This window comes from Bidens hawaiensis, unplaced genomic scaffold, assembly GCF_021521415.1.
Source record: "Bidens hawaiensis isolate Kalapana, Puna unplaced genomic scaffold, B.hawaiensis_p1.1 tig00019661_1, whole genome shotgun sequence".
Classification (NCBI taxonomy): domain Eukaryota; kingdom Viridiplantae; phylum Streptophyta; class Magnoliopsida; order Asterales; family Asteraceae; genus Bidens; species Bidens hawaiensis.
Window position 1 is genome coordinate 481,100 of NW_027492983.1, and position 13,501 is coordinate 494,600.

At 38.4% G+C, this 13,501-nt stretch overlaps 1 protein-coding gene across 1 annotated transcript; it reads left to right on the forward strand.

The window, feature by feature from the left end:
- Positions 1 to 345: 345 nt before the first annotated feature.
- Positions 346 to 10,063, forward strand: LOC143558868 (glutamate synthase 1 [NADH], chloroplastic-like). The gene is made up of 21 exons (XM_077047622.1): positions 346 to 696; positions 790 to 909; positions 1,307 to 1,420; positions 1,536 to 1,688; positions 1,764 to 1,864; positions 1,942 to 2,038; positions 2,303 to 2,412; positions 2,498 to 2,601; positions 2,681 to 2,860; positions 2,943 to 3,286; positions 3,407 to 3,459; positions 3,555 to 4,024; positions 4,715 to 5,584; positions 5,746 to 5,900; positions 6,117 to 6,278; positions 6,344 to 8,194; positions 8,276 to 8,544; positions 8,625 to 8,930; positions 9,007 to 9,274; positions 9,366 to 9,623; positions 9,809 to 10,063. Exons 1-21 carry the CDS (start codon positions 346 to 348, stop codon positions 10,061 to 10,063), a joined length of 6,591 nt encoding a protein of 2,196 aa, XP_076903737.1.
- Positions 10,064 to 13,501: the final 3,438 nt, after the last annotated feature.

A 13,501-nucleotide genomic window follows, 5' to 3' on the forward strand; every position in this document is an offset into this window, starting at 1 on the left:
AGCATTTTAGAAAAGGAAAAAAAAAAACAAAAAAAAGGGTATTTGTTGGTGGGTCCCACGACAAACAATGGCACCTTGTTTGCCTTCCCTCTATTTAACCCACCTCGTCTATGACGACCAATACACACACTCTATCTCTCTCTCACCACTTTCTCTCTCTATATATACACCCACCCCCATCACATATATTTGTGTATATCCGCAGCCGATATATATATATATATATTTGTGTATATCCGCAGCCGTCTCTCTTTCTTCCAATCCATAATTTATTTTCCTTTGTTGGATCCAAATACTTTCCATCCAGATCTGAATCAATCCCATACCACCTGATACCATTTCACAATGTCGGTGGCTTTCAATCACGCTCTTCACGCTCGACCCGACCCGAATCTGACCAACAGCTACCCCATCTCCACCCCCACCCGACCTCTATCCGGGTCGACCCGGATCGGGTTGGGCCAGTCGAGGCTGCTGGCGAAGAGGATTTACGGGACGCGGGTCGGGTCGGGCTCCGACGCGGTTCAGAGGCTGAGGTCCGTCGGGTCGGGTCGGGTCACCCGGAAGGCGGTGGTTCGGGCGGGTTTGTCGTTGGTGCCCGAGAAGCCGTTGGGGCTGTATGACCCGGGGTTTGATAAGGATTCGTGTGGGGTCGGGTTTGTTGCTGAGCTGTCCGGTGTTGGTAACCGGAAAACGGTATGAAACGATGTCGTTTGATGATAGTAATATTATTATAGTTATTGTTATGTTGGTTATTGAATTATTATTAATGAGTGTTATTATGTTTAGGTGACTGATGCTATTGAGATGTTGGTTCGGATGTCACACAGAGGTGCTTGTGGATGTGAGACTAACACCGGAGACGGTGCCGGGATACTCGTCGGGCTGCCACACGAGTTCTACAAAGAGGTATACTTTTATTTTTATAAATCTTGATATTTGGTTATGTTTAGTGTAAAATTAAGTGTCTTTTAGCTTTAATTATGGTAGATTAATAAAATTTGTGAAGGGGTTAATAGTTATAAATTTTGTTATTAAATTTGTATGTTATTTATGGAAAACAATGAAACTGATTTGTTCGTATGTCTTTAAAATTGAATTTCGGGTGGACTTTGTGATAGTTATATTGGTTTTAATTTACTGTTAAAAAATGTACAAACCTAAATATTTTATTTTTTTATCGATAATTTTTACACTATGTATATGAAAACCATTAAACTAATTTGTTATATAAAGATCGACTCGTATTTCAACCATTTCTTATGTTTTAAGAATTTGTAAGATGTAAAATTAATGATTCATGCAGGTGGCAAAGGACGAAGGGTTTGAGCTGCCGGCACCGGGTAACTATGCAGTGGGCATGTTCTTCTTGCCGACTTCTGATACTAGAAGGGAGCAAAGCAAGATTGTGTTTACGAAGGTATTTTATTTTTAAGAATTTAAATGATGAAATATTATTACTCTAAATCTGTAAAAACTTGATTATTAGATAACGTATGGCGAATTTGGTTTAAAGTTAACATTTTTATTTGCAGGTTGCTGAGTCACTTGGGCACACGGTTCTTGGTTGGCGTATGGTCCCGACAGATAATTCTGGTTTGGGCAAATCCGCTTTACAAACCGAACCCGTTATAGAACAAGTGTTCCTTACTCCTACCCCCAAGTCAAAAGTCGATTTTGAGCAACAGGTATACATTATTAATTTTCTTACATTCGACCATTTTAAATACGAGTTGATATTTATTTTTATCTTGTATTTGCAGATGTACATACTAAGACGGGTTTCAATGGTAGCCATCCGGGCTGCATTGAACCTTCAACACGGTGGGGTCCGTGACTTCTATATATGCTCCTTATCATCTAGGTTTGTTTTCCTTGATATTATCAGTTTTTTATTTTTAAATATTTATAGATTCTAAAACGGTATTTTGATGAGTGTAGAACCGTGGTGTATAAGGGCCAGTTAAAACCGAACCAGCTGAAGGAGTATTATCACGCGGATCTCGGGAACGAAAGGTTTACGAGCTACATGGCACTGGTAAATATATTTTTTCATAAACTTGATTCTTTGTCTGCTGACATGACACTTAACAACAGCATCGGATCAAATGGTTAACGGGATGCTGGATTGGATTCTTCAGTGGTGAGTTGGCATTAAGAAGTGTTTTGCTCACTTCTTGAAGATGAGACCCGTGTTCAACATCCGTATATTATTGGTTCAGTGACAAGTGTACTTTGATGCTAACTTTTACAGCCATTTTGATAATGTTATTGACTAAGTTTTATTGGGTTTTTCGTACAGATTCATTCTCGGTTTTCAACCAACACGTTTCCTAGCTGGGATCGTGCTCAACCGATGCGTGTTCTTGGACATAATGGTGAAATTAACACGCTTAGAGGGAATGTTAATTGGTAAGCACTTTATTTTGCACCTGTACATTTATGTATGAAAGAAAAAATAATAAAATGTATAACTGTTATGCGTTTATTTAATAAGGATGAAAGCACGTGAGGGTCTTTTAAAATGCAAAGAGCTCGGCCTCTCAAAGAACGAGATGAAGAAACTCCTTCCCATCGTAGACGCCAGCTCATCAGATTCTGGTATGTAATAATGTCTTTACAGCATTTTACAAGAATTGTTTTGTTTTCATTGAATATTAATATTTTGTTTATCGTCTAGGTGCTTTTGATGGTGTTTTGGAGCTTTTAGTACGAGCTGGCAGAAGTCTACCCGAGGCGGTTATGATGATGATCCCTGAAGCATGGCAAAATGACAAAAACATGGATCCTCATAGGAAGGCTTTATATGAATATTGCTCGGCTTTGATGGAGCCATGGGACGGGCCCGCTCTAGTTTCATGTATGGCTGCCATTTCACTATTAATCGTTTATTAAAATGCCTAATTTGCGCAATTGTGCTTACTTTTAAATTTGATGTGTAGTTACTGACGGTCGGTACCTTGGAGCCACACTGGACCGAAACGGGCTGCGGCCGGGTCGGTTCTACGTCACTCACAGTGGGCGGGTTGTAATGGCGAGTGAAGTTGGAGTTGTTGATATTCCACCCGAAGATGTTTCTAGAAAAGGAAGACTTAACCCTGGAATGATGCTTCTTGTTGACTTTGAGAAACACGTAGTTGTAGACGATGAAGCATTGAAACAACAATATTCACTTGCCAGACCGTATGGCAAGTGGCTCGAAACACAAAAGATTGAACTCAAAAAGATCGTGGAATCGGTTAATAAATCCTCACGGGTTTGTCCTCCGATCGCGGGAGTATCAAAGGTAAAAGTAAAAATCTCTTCTTTATGAAATAATATTAACTTTCTTTTATAATGTTGTATTTCAAAAATTTCATAATGTTGATTTTCTTTCATAATATTGACTTTCTTTCACAATTTTTAGGGTGAGGATGACGTTGGTATTCAGGGTCTCTTGGCACCGTTGAAGGCTTTCGGGTATGAATCTTTGTTTTGTTTTTAATACTTGTTATATCTTGAAATTGTTTAATAAAATGTGAATATGTAATTAACTAATTAAACTAATTACGCAGTTATACAATTGAGTCTTTGGAGATGCTGTTACTACCAATGGCTAAAGACGGTGTCGAGGCGCTCGGTTCAATGGGAAACGATGCCCCGTTGGCGGTGATGTCAGACCGAGAGAAACTAACATTTGAGTACTTCAAACAAATGTTTGCACAAGTAACGAACCCGCCAATTGATCCTATAAGGGAGAAGATTGTGACTTCAATGGAATGTATGGTGGGCCCGGAAGGCGATCTAACAGAAACAACAGAAGTGCAGTGTCACCGTCTTTCATTAAAAGGCCCGCTTTTGTCTATTGAAGAGATGGAGTCGATTAAGAATATGAACTACCGTGGCTGGAGAAGCAAAGTTCTTGATATCACTTACCCGAAAGCACTTGGTAAAAAGGGGTTGGAGGAAACGTTAGATAGAATTTGTTCCGAGGCACATGAGGCTATTAAAGAGGGGTATACTACATTGGTACTTTCTGACAGAGGTAAACTGTTTTAAACCTTAGAATTGAAATATCGGTATAACGGGCCAAAACGAGTAATTTTTGATGGTGGTCGAAATATGTTGGATTGGGTTGGGGGTGTACATGGGTTGGTTTTGGGTTGACAATGAACCAAAAACCGATAATTTGATTTTGGGGTTTTTGAAAATCGTTTTTCGGTGTTAACAATGGGATTAAAATTTTGGGCTGAAAAAAGTGGCCCATAATAATGTATTTGGACTTCAAAACTTTTTTTGTTAATTAATGAAAAGTTATCATTACACATTTGGGACTAAATTTTTTTGAGCTACATAAAATTTAAAATTATAGTCCATCAATGTAATAACAAATGTTGTTTGTTTACTGGTTCAGTTATAAAAGTTGTTTGGCTTATGTTCTCGTATTTTTTCCTGTTGTACACACAGCAGAAACTGAACTGGACATTCAGTTTTCGAAAAAACATATAATCAAACTGTTGGTTTTGGGTTGGGCATGGTTATTTCGGTTATGGGTCAGTTTATCATGGCAATTTTATAAATGAATAATGCGTTTAATACTATTTGAAAAACCAAGTTATTATAATATTTATCTAAATCGTTGAATGATTTATTATGTTCAACCTGTTTACCCTTTTATAAGGAAGTTGGACACATTTTAAATAATTTATTGTTTCTTATGTTTCTTTTAATGCAGCTTTTTCATCAAAGCGAGTGGCTGTAAGCTCTCTTTTAGCAGTTGGTGCGGTCCACCACCATTTGGTCAAAAAGCTTGAACGAACCCGCGTTGCATTAATGGTGGAGTCCGCCGAGCCACGCGAAGTGCATCATTTTTGCACCCTTGTTGGATTCGGTGTTGACGCTATTTGCCCCTACTTAGCAGTTGAAGCCATTTGGCGGTTACAAGCTGACGGTAAAATCCCATCTAAATCAAACGGCGAGTTCCACTCAAAAACAGAATTAGTCAAAAAGTACTACAAAGCAAGTCACTATGGAATGCAAAAAGTTCTTGCTAAAATGGGAATTTCAACTTTAGCATCATACAAAGGCGCACAAATCTTTGAAGCGGTCGGTTTATCAAGTGAAGTAATGGAAAGATGCTTTGCTGGCACTCCAAGTAGAGTTGAAGGAGCTACATTTGAAGCACTTGCTAGTGATGCACTTAATTTGCACAATTTAGGGTTTCCATCAAGCGAGTTCCCACCAAACAGTGCAGAAGCGGTTGCTTTACCGAACCCGGGTGATTACCATTGGAGGAAAGGCGGTGAGGTTCATTTGAACGACCCGTTAGCTATTGCTAAACTGCAAGAAGCTGCTCGGGGTAACAGTGTTGCTGCTTATAAAGAGTATTCTAAACGTGTTCATGAGTTGAACAAAACGTGTAATCTTCGTGGGCTTTTGAAGTTTAAAGAGGGAAACTCGAAGGTGCCTTTGGAAGAGGTGGAGCCCGCTAGTGAAATTGTGAAACGGTTTTGTACGGGTGCCATGAGTTACGGGTCAATATCGTTGGAGGCCCATACTACACTAGCTATTGCTATGAATAAAATTGGAGGCAAATCTAACACAGGTAATGGGTCATTTATAAGGGGGCCAGGTTGACCCGCAAAACACCTTTTCGTCTTATCGTATATCATTACAGTAGCAGTATTTGAATAACAATGATTTGGAAATGGGTTTTTATATTTTTTGAAAAAGTTTGTAACTTTACCAATGGAATTGTCTCTACAGGTGAGGGAGGTGAAAATCCGTCTCGTTTGGTACCACTTCCGGATGGATCAATGAACCCTAAAAGGAGTGCAATCAAGCAGGTTGCTAGTGGACGATTTGGTGTATCTAGTTATTATCTTACCAATGCTGATGAGTTGCAGATAAAGATGGCTCAGGTATATATATATATATATATATATATATATATATATATATATATATATATATAAATCTTTTTTATGAAACCAAGCGGTTTTACAGGTTAATTAGTTAATGCATATTATATGGTGGTTAGTACTTCATATTCTAGTTGGAACAAATGCTCCTCTTGTGAGGTTAAATAAATCAATCATTTACTAGATTATGACATTACTTTTACTTAAATGTCACAGGGAGCAAAGCCCGGTGAAGGAGGTGAGCTTCCGGGCCACAAAGTTATTGGAGACATTGCTGTTACAAGAAACTCAACAGCTGGTGTTGGATTAATTAGCCCACCGCCACATCATGATATTTATTCAATTGAAGATCTTGCTCAATTGATTCATGATTTGAAGGTAATAACTTTATTCAAATTTCATTTTATTTGTACAACTTTATTAAATCTTTTTGGTTATTGTAGAATGCGAATCCTTCGGCTCGAGTAAGTGTGAAGTTGGTTTCTGAGGCCGGTGTGGGAGTGATTGCTAGTGGTGTGGTCAAGGGCCATGCAGACCATGTCTTGATCTCGGGTCATGATGGTGGAACCGGTGCTTCCAGGTGGACCGGGATCAAGAGTGCCGGGCTCCCATGGGAGCTTGGTCTGGCTGAGACACACCAAACCCTAGTTGCAAACGACCTTCGTGGTCGAACTGTGCTACAAACCGACGGTCAACTAAAAACCGGGAGAGACGTAGCCATTGCCGCTCTTTTAGGAGCCGAGGAGTTCGGGTTCAGTACCGCCCCACTCATCACGCTGGGTTGCATCATGATGAGAAAATGTCACAAAAACACGTGTCCTGTCGGGATTGCTACACAAGATCCAGTTCTTCGTGAGAAATTTGCAGGTGAACCCGAACACGTAATCAATTTCTTCTTCATGTTAGCAGAGGAGATGAGGGAAATCATGGCTGATTTGGGTTTCCGAACCGTTAATGAAATGGTGGGACGTGCGGATATGCTTGAAGTCGATAAAGATTTAACAAAAGACAACGAGAAGTTAAGAAACATCGATCTGTCATTATTACTTCGACCTGCTGCTGATATCCGCCCCGATGCCGCCCAAACTTGTATACAAACCCAAGATCATGGGTTAGACATGGCTCTCGATCAACGATTAATAACGATTGTGAAACCCGCTTTAGAAAAGGGTCTCCCGGTTTACATCGATACACCGATTTGTAACGTGAACCGTGCGGTTGGTACGATGCTTAGCCATGAAGTAACCAAACGGTACCACTCTGCAGGCCTTCCAGCCGACACGATCCATATCAAACTTAACGGAAGTGCGGGCCAGAGTATCGGAGCCTTTTTATGCCCAGGGATTACACTCGAGCTTGAAGGTGACAGCAACGATTATGTCGGGAAAGGGTTATCGGGTGGCAAGATTGTTGTTTATCCACCGAAGGGAAGTGGGTTTGACCCGAAAGAAAACATTGTTATTGGTAATGTAGCACTTTACGGTGCAACAAGTGGTGAAGCTTATTTTAACGGGATGGCGGCTGAACGGTTCTGTGTTAGAAATTCTGGGGCTAAAACGGTGGTGGAAGGTGTCGGTGATCACGGGTGTGAATACATGACGGGCGGGACTGTTGTCATATTGGGTAAAACCGGGAGGAACTTTGCTGCTGGGATGAGTGGTGGAATCGCGTATGTTCTTGATGTTGACTCCAGTTTCCGGTCAAAATGTAACTCCGAGCTTGTTGATCTTGATAAGGTTGAAGAAGAGGATGATATTATGACACTAAGAATGATGATTCAGCAACACCAACGGCACACAAACAGCCAGCTGGCAAAGGAAGTACTTGCTGACTTTGACAATCTTTTACCTAAATTCATTAAAGTATTCCCAAGAGATTATAAGCGGATTCTCGCCACCTTGAAAGAAAAAGAAATTGCCAAAAAAGCTGCTGACTTGGCGGCTGAAGAAGCTGAATTTAGGGAGGAAGACGAGTTGAAGGAGAAAGATGCGTTTGAAGAACTTAAAAAATTGGCAGCCAAGTCATTGATTGAGTCGGTCGACATTCAAGTCAAAGAGGTGGTCAACAAGGTCAAAGAGATTGAACCATCTGAACCGATAGTAAGACCGACCCGTGTTGAAGATGCAGTCAAACACCGTGGTTTTGTTGCTTACGAGCGTGAGGGCGTATCGTACCGGGACCCGGCTGTTCGGATGGAAGATTGGAATGAAGTTATGGAAGAGACGAAACCGGGCCCGCTTTTGAAAACTCAATCTGCACGGTGTATGGATTGTGGTACACCTTTTTGTCACCAGGTAAAAACAACTTATTTGTAGATATATTAATCTTCAATTTGTTCAGTTAATTAGTTAATTTATTATGTAAAATTATTGCAGGATAACTCGGGCTGTCCTCTCGGCAACAAAATTCCCGAGTTCAACGAGCTCGTTTATCAAAACAGATGGCGCGAGGCATTGGACCGACTTCTGGAAACAAATAACTTCCCCGAGTTCACGGGACGGGTCTGCCCCGCTCCATGTGAAGGCTCGTGTGTGCTCGGTATAATCGAGAACCCGGTCTCTATTAAAAACATCGAGTGCTCGATTATAGACAAAGCCTTTGAAGAAGGATGGATGGTACCCCGACCTCCCCTCAAGAGAACCGGGTAATTTTGGCTTTGACTTTCTTTGCGTTGACTTTCTTATAATTCCGTATTTTGACTTTCTGACTTCCATTTTTTTACAGGAAAAAAGTGGCTATTGTTGGAAGCGGGCCTGCTGGGCTAGCTGCAGCGGATCAGCTAAATAGGGTGGGCCATACCGTGACTGTGTTTGAGCGGGCTGACCGAATCGGTGGACTTATGATGTATGGGGTTCCTAACATGAAGGCTGACAAAATCGATGTGGTTCAAAGACGGGTTAACTTGATGGAGGAGGAAGGTGTGAACTTCGTGGTTGATGCCGATGTAGGAACCGACCCTTCATATTCCATTGAACGCCTTCGTGAAGACAATGACGCCGTTATTTTAGCCGTTGGGTCCACAAGGCCAAGGTATATACTAAATTTAATAATTTATAAGTCATATAATTTCAGTTGATTATTTAACTGATTCAACTTTTAATTACAGGGACCTTCCTGTTCCGGGCCGAGAGCTATCGGGAGTACATTTTGCCATGGAGTTTTTGCACGCGAACACTAAAAGTTTATTGGATAGCAATCTCGAGGACGGTAATTACATCTCTGCCAAGGGCAAAAAGGTAATTGTAATCGGTGGTGGTGACACCGGTACCGATTGCATCGGGACATCCATCCGACACGGTTGCACCAGCATTGTAAACCTCGAGCTTCTTCCCCAGCCGCCACAAACCCGAGCACCTGGCAACCCGTGGCCACAGGTGCACATCTTCTACTCAAATTACATTTATATCCCTAAATTACGACGACCTTTAGCCGAAAGTTTCTTAATCTTCATATTTCGTCGTGCAGTGGCCTCGTATATTCCGTGTAGATTACGGTCACCAAGAAGCCGCCACTAAATTCGGGGAAGACCCGAGGACTTACGAAGTGTTGACTAAAAGGTTCATTAGTGACAAGAATGGCTCGGTAAAAGGGGTTGAGATCGTGCAGGTGAAATGGGGGAAAGACGAGACCGGTCGGTTCCAGTTCAAGGAGGTCGAGGGTTCGGAAGAGATTCTCGAGGCTGACTTGGTCTTGCTAGCCATGGGCTTCCTTGGTCCCGAATCGGTTAGTCTTTTATTATTTTTTTTTGTTTTGTTTTTGTGATTATTATATATAAATGAAAAAAATGAAAAGTAGTGATTACATCGAATCAGAAGGCAAGTGGGCAACAATTTAATTTTTTATTTATTACTCGGTTTTTTAATTATCTTAACGGGCTGATAATATGTTAATATTTATATTGTTTGCAGACGATAGCCGATAAACTGGGATTAGAGAAAGACGGGAGGTCGAATGTGAAGGCGGAGTACGGGCGGTTTGCAACGAACGTGGAAGGCGTGTTTGCAGCAGGTGATTGTCGGAGGGGGCAGTCGTTGGTGGTGTGGGCCATATCGGAAGGGCGGCAGGCGGCTGCGCAAGTGGACAAGTATTTGTTGAAGGATGAGGAAGGTGTTGAAAGCTTGCAAGGAGAGAAGAAGAGGGAGCAACAGACAGTTAGGTATTAAAAGGTTATAGAGTGTGGAAGTTAGTTTTTGTTCTCTTTTGTCTGTTTGCTGTTTATAGGGTTCCTTATTATTATTATTATTATTGGTTTTGGTTTTTGGACTTTGAATAAGTAAACTGTACAGATGATTCTGCTTTGGGTTCTTGTTTTTTGTTCAATCCAAATGGTTTTGAGTTATTTATTTTAAGAGTCAAGTGCCATTTTAATACATGTGGTTTGTCCAACTACGCAACTTTAGTACCGTTTTTAAATTTATTGCAAATGACTACCTTATTTTTCTAAAACTTGCAATTTTAGTATTTTTTTTATAACCCCCTCTATTTTGTCAGTTAAGTCAGGGCCAAATTAGTAATTTTGATTATTTTATTTATTTTCTCTTTTGAGCTAAATGTTATTTTCATACCTGTAGTTTGTTCAATTATGCAACTTTAGAACCTTTTTTTTTAATTTATTGCAACTGGATACTTTGATTAGTTTTTTATAGATAGACAAATCAAAAGAGATATTACATATTACGTATTATAATTAAATGGTAATTAAAATACATGATTGAATATGAAAAACAACCATGAAATGTATAACATATGTTTTAGTCTTTTGTTCTTGATTGCCAATTACTTCTAGTAGCTCAAGATCCGAGTTCATCTTAGCCATTTTTTTTGCATATTTTTATGTGCATTTTCGAAAGTTCAGGCATGATAACAATAGCTCTTTAACATATTGGATAATCAAGCCAAAATTTCAAAAAAAAGTAATCTCTCATTTAGGGTTATAGATGATTTATTAATTGTAATACGTAATATCTCTTTTGGTTTGTCTATATATCTAAAACTAATCAAAGTATTCAGTTGCAAAAATTTCAAAAAAAAAGGTATCAAAGTTGCATAATTGAACAAACCACAGGTACGAAAATGACACTTAGCTCAGAAGAGAAAATAAATAAAATAATCGAAATTACTAATTTGCCCCTGACTTAACGGAAAAAATAGACGGGGTTAGAAAAAAGTACTAAAATTGCAAGTTTTAGAAAAGTGAGGTAGTCATTTGCAATAAATTCAAAAAACCGGTACTAAAGTTGCGTAATTGGACAAACCACGAGTACTAAAATGGCACTTAACTCTTATTTTAAACTTTTGACACCTGCTGCTTATTATCATATCATGGGTTTATTATAGTTTTGGAGTGAAGACGTACCGCGACAGCGTTGTTAGAAAGAAATTGCTAGCAGTCAGGTGCGTTTAGAGATATCTTTTGTGACATTCGTCAATTTCAGGTCTTGTTTGTATTCGTTTTTGTATTTGTTTATTATGTAAACCGACCCGATTTGTAAACCGAAGCTTATGTTATAATCAAAATGATGGCTTTATATTGTTTCACACTTGTTGGGTCTTGAAAACATCCTATTTTTATTTTTATTTATTGTTGTTTTGTGTTTTTATCTTGATCCATTTTGCATGAAAACTCTTGTGTCTCACACCCATATTTGACCACCAACATTACCCTATATATACACCACCTTTCCTCTTCATTTTCCCTTGCTACAACTCCAAAAATAAAAAAACTCTCTCAAACATCAAAGATTCAATGTTATCTTCTTAAGTGTTCTTGAAGGTTTTTAGTCTTTCATCTTAATTAGTTTATGTAGCCTTATTAATACTTGTTTATGGTTGTGCAACATATATATAATATACACCCCTTGTTTACCTTTGGTAGTTACTTCTCCGATTCCGGTTGGTGAGGTTTCGGACCTCATAAAGCAAGGCTTCATGGAGGACTTCGTGTCCTTGATATATATACATCTATATAACTTGTTCATACATATTAATCTTGCTTATTTTAGTTTGTTGGTCATGTTTACAAGTTCCATGGTTATGGGTTTTTAAGAGTCTATGCTTCGGTTTAACCGTAAATAGCTCTAAACCGTAAACCGAACTTTGTTACTAGTTTTGTTAAATAATTGTTTAAACATACTTATTGTTAGATCTAAGTTTCTAAAATCATTTTTACAAATTCTATGGTTATGGGTTTGTAGAATCTTACCTCGGTGTTAACCCGAAACACGATCCGAACCGAAAACCGAACTTTTGTTTAAAGACTTTATTGTTAACTTTTAGTTGTAAAACTTAAAGTATTTTTATTTGTACATTATTATACAAGTTCTTTAGTGTTTGGACATGTGGAAACCATCTATGAACTAGTTGTGAGATGGAAACCGAACCAAACCGATTCTTACTCGCTTAAGACACATAAGTGTATTTTTTTTAGCCATCAAGACTTGTATATTTATTTAAAAATAGTTACAAATTGATTTTTAAATATTTTCTTAAGTACTTGGAAATGTTGGATCCAACTTGATCTCATAACAAAGTTTGGACCGACAAAACTGAACACTCGCTTAACGTGCGTTGTTATTTCTAAAATAATGGAACTACATACTTGGTTAAGTCTTATTAAATTTTATTGAGTTATCTCATAACATTCAATATTTTGGAAAGTTGACTTTGGGTTTGACCAATTATCAAGACCTGAACCGACAACCCGAACACTCGATAAAAAAAAACCGTTTTAGTATCTTTATTCCAAATGGATTTGCATTCTTGAATTTTACCCAACTTATTACTTAACATAGGTTGAGTAAATATTAAGGTTAGATACTTTAACCCGGTTTCGAGCAAACTTACATTTTTAAAGGGTTATTATTATAAATTCTTAAATAGTTACATTTTAAACCTTGAACTTTAATTAGTTACATTTTTCAACATTTATTTTGTTTAAAGACCTTCAAGACAACCTTTCTAAATTCAAGACTTCTTTTCTTTTTAGGCATTGTGCGTTAAACTTGTTGTTCCGACAAATCTCCAAATTATCATCTTTCAAGTTTACTACTTGAAGGTGAGTACTTCATACCCCATTTTCCATCTTTTATTTTGAGGGTGACATTTCATACTTATTCAATAAAATGCTTTATATTTGAATCTTAAACCACAAACGTAGTTGTATACTTTACCTAAATAATTGCTCGATTTGGTGTTCTATGCTTATATGCCTATGTGTTTATCGCTTTTGGTTGGTGGAACTATAAAATCCTAGACTATTTGGCATCCCCTTATAGCAAGGTGTCGTTAACGTAATGCAATTAACGATAACTATAAAATCCTAGATTATTTGGCATCCCCTTATAGTTAGGTGTCGCTAATGTGTTTAGCGATATCTATTTATCCAAATTACCACTTTTATTTATCGTTTCGTATGCAAGTTTTGTGGCTATTTTTATTATATACTAATATGATTAAACTTATGAATTGCTTACCAACCTTTGTGTTGACAAACTTTATTTTATGAAATGTTGTAGGTTTGCATCTTGGTTGATTTATGATTGTGAAGAAAACAACATCAAAGACCTTAGGATATTAGTAAAAATGAACAATATCAAATTTGT

Excerpts from the sequence above, each read along its gene's own strand:
- LOC143558868 (XM_077047622.1), top strand. The coding sequence starts at position 346 with ATGTCGGTGGCTTTCAATCACGCTCTTCACGCTCGACCCGACCCGAAT. Across the intron at positions 2,861-2,942 it reads CGGGCCCGCTCTAGTTTCAT|TTACTGACGGTCGGTACCTT; the intron begins GTATGGCTGCCA and ends TTTGATGTGTAG. Across the intron at positions 5,585-5,745 it reads TGGAGGCAAATCTAACACAG|GTGAGGGAGGTGAAAATCCG; the intron begins GTAATGGGTCAT and ends TTGTCTCTACAG.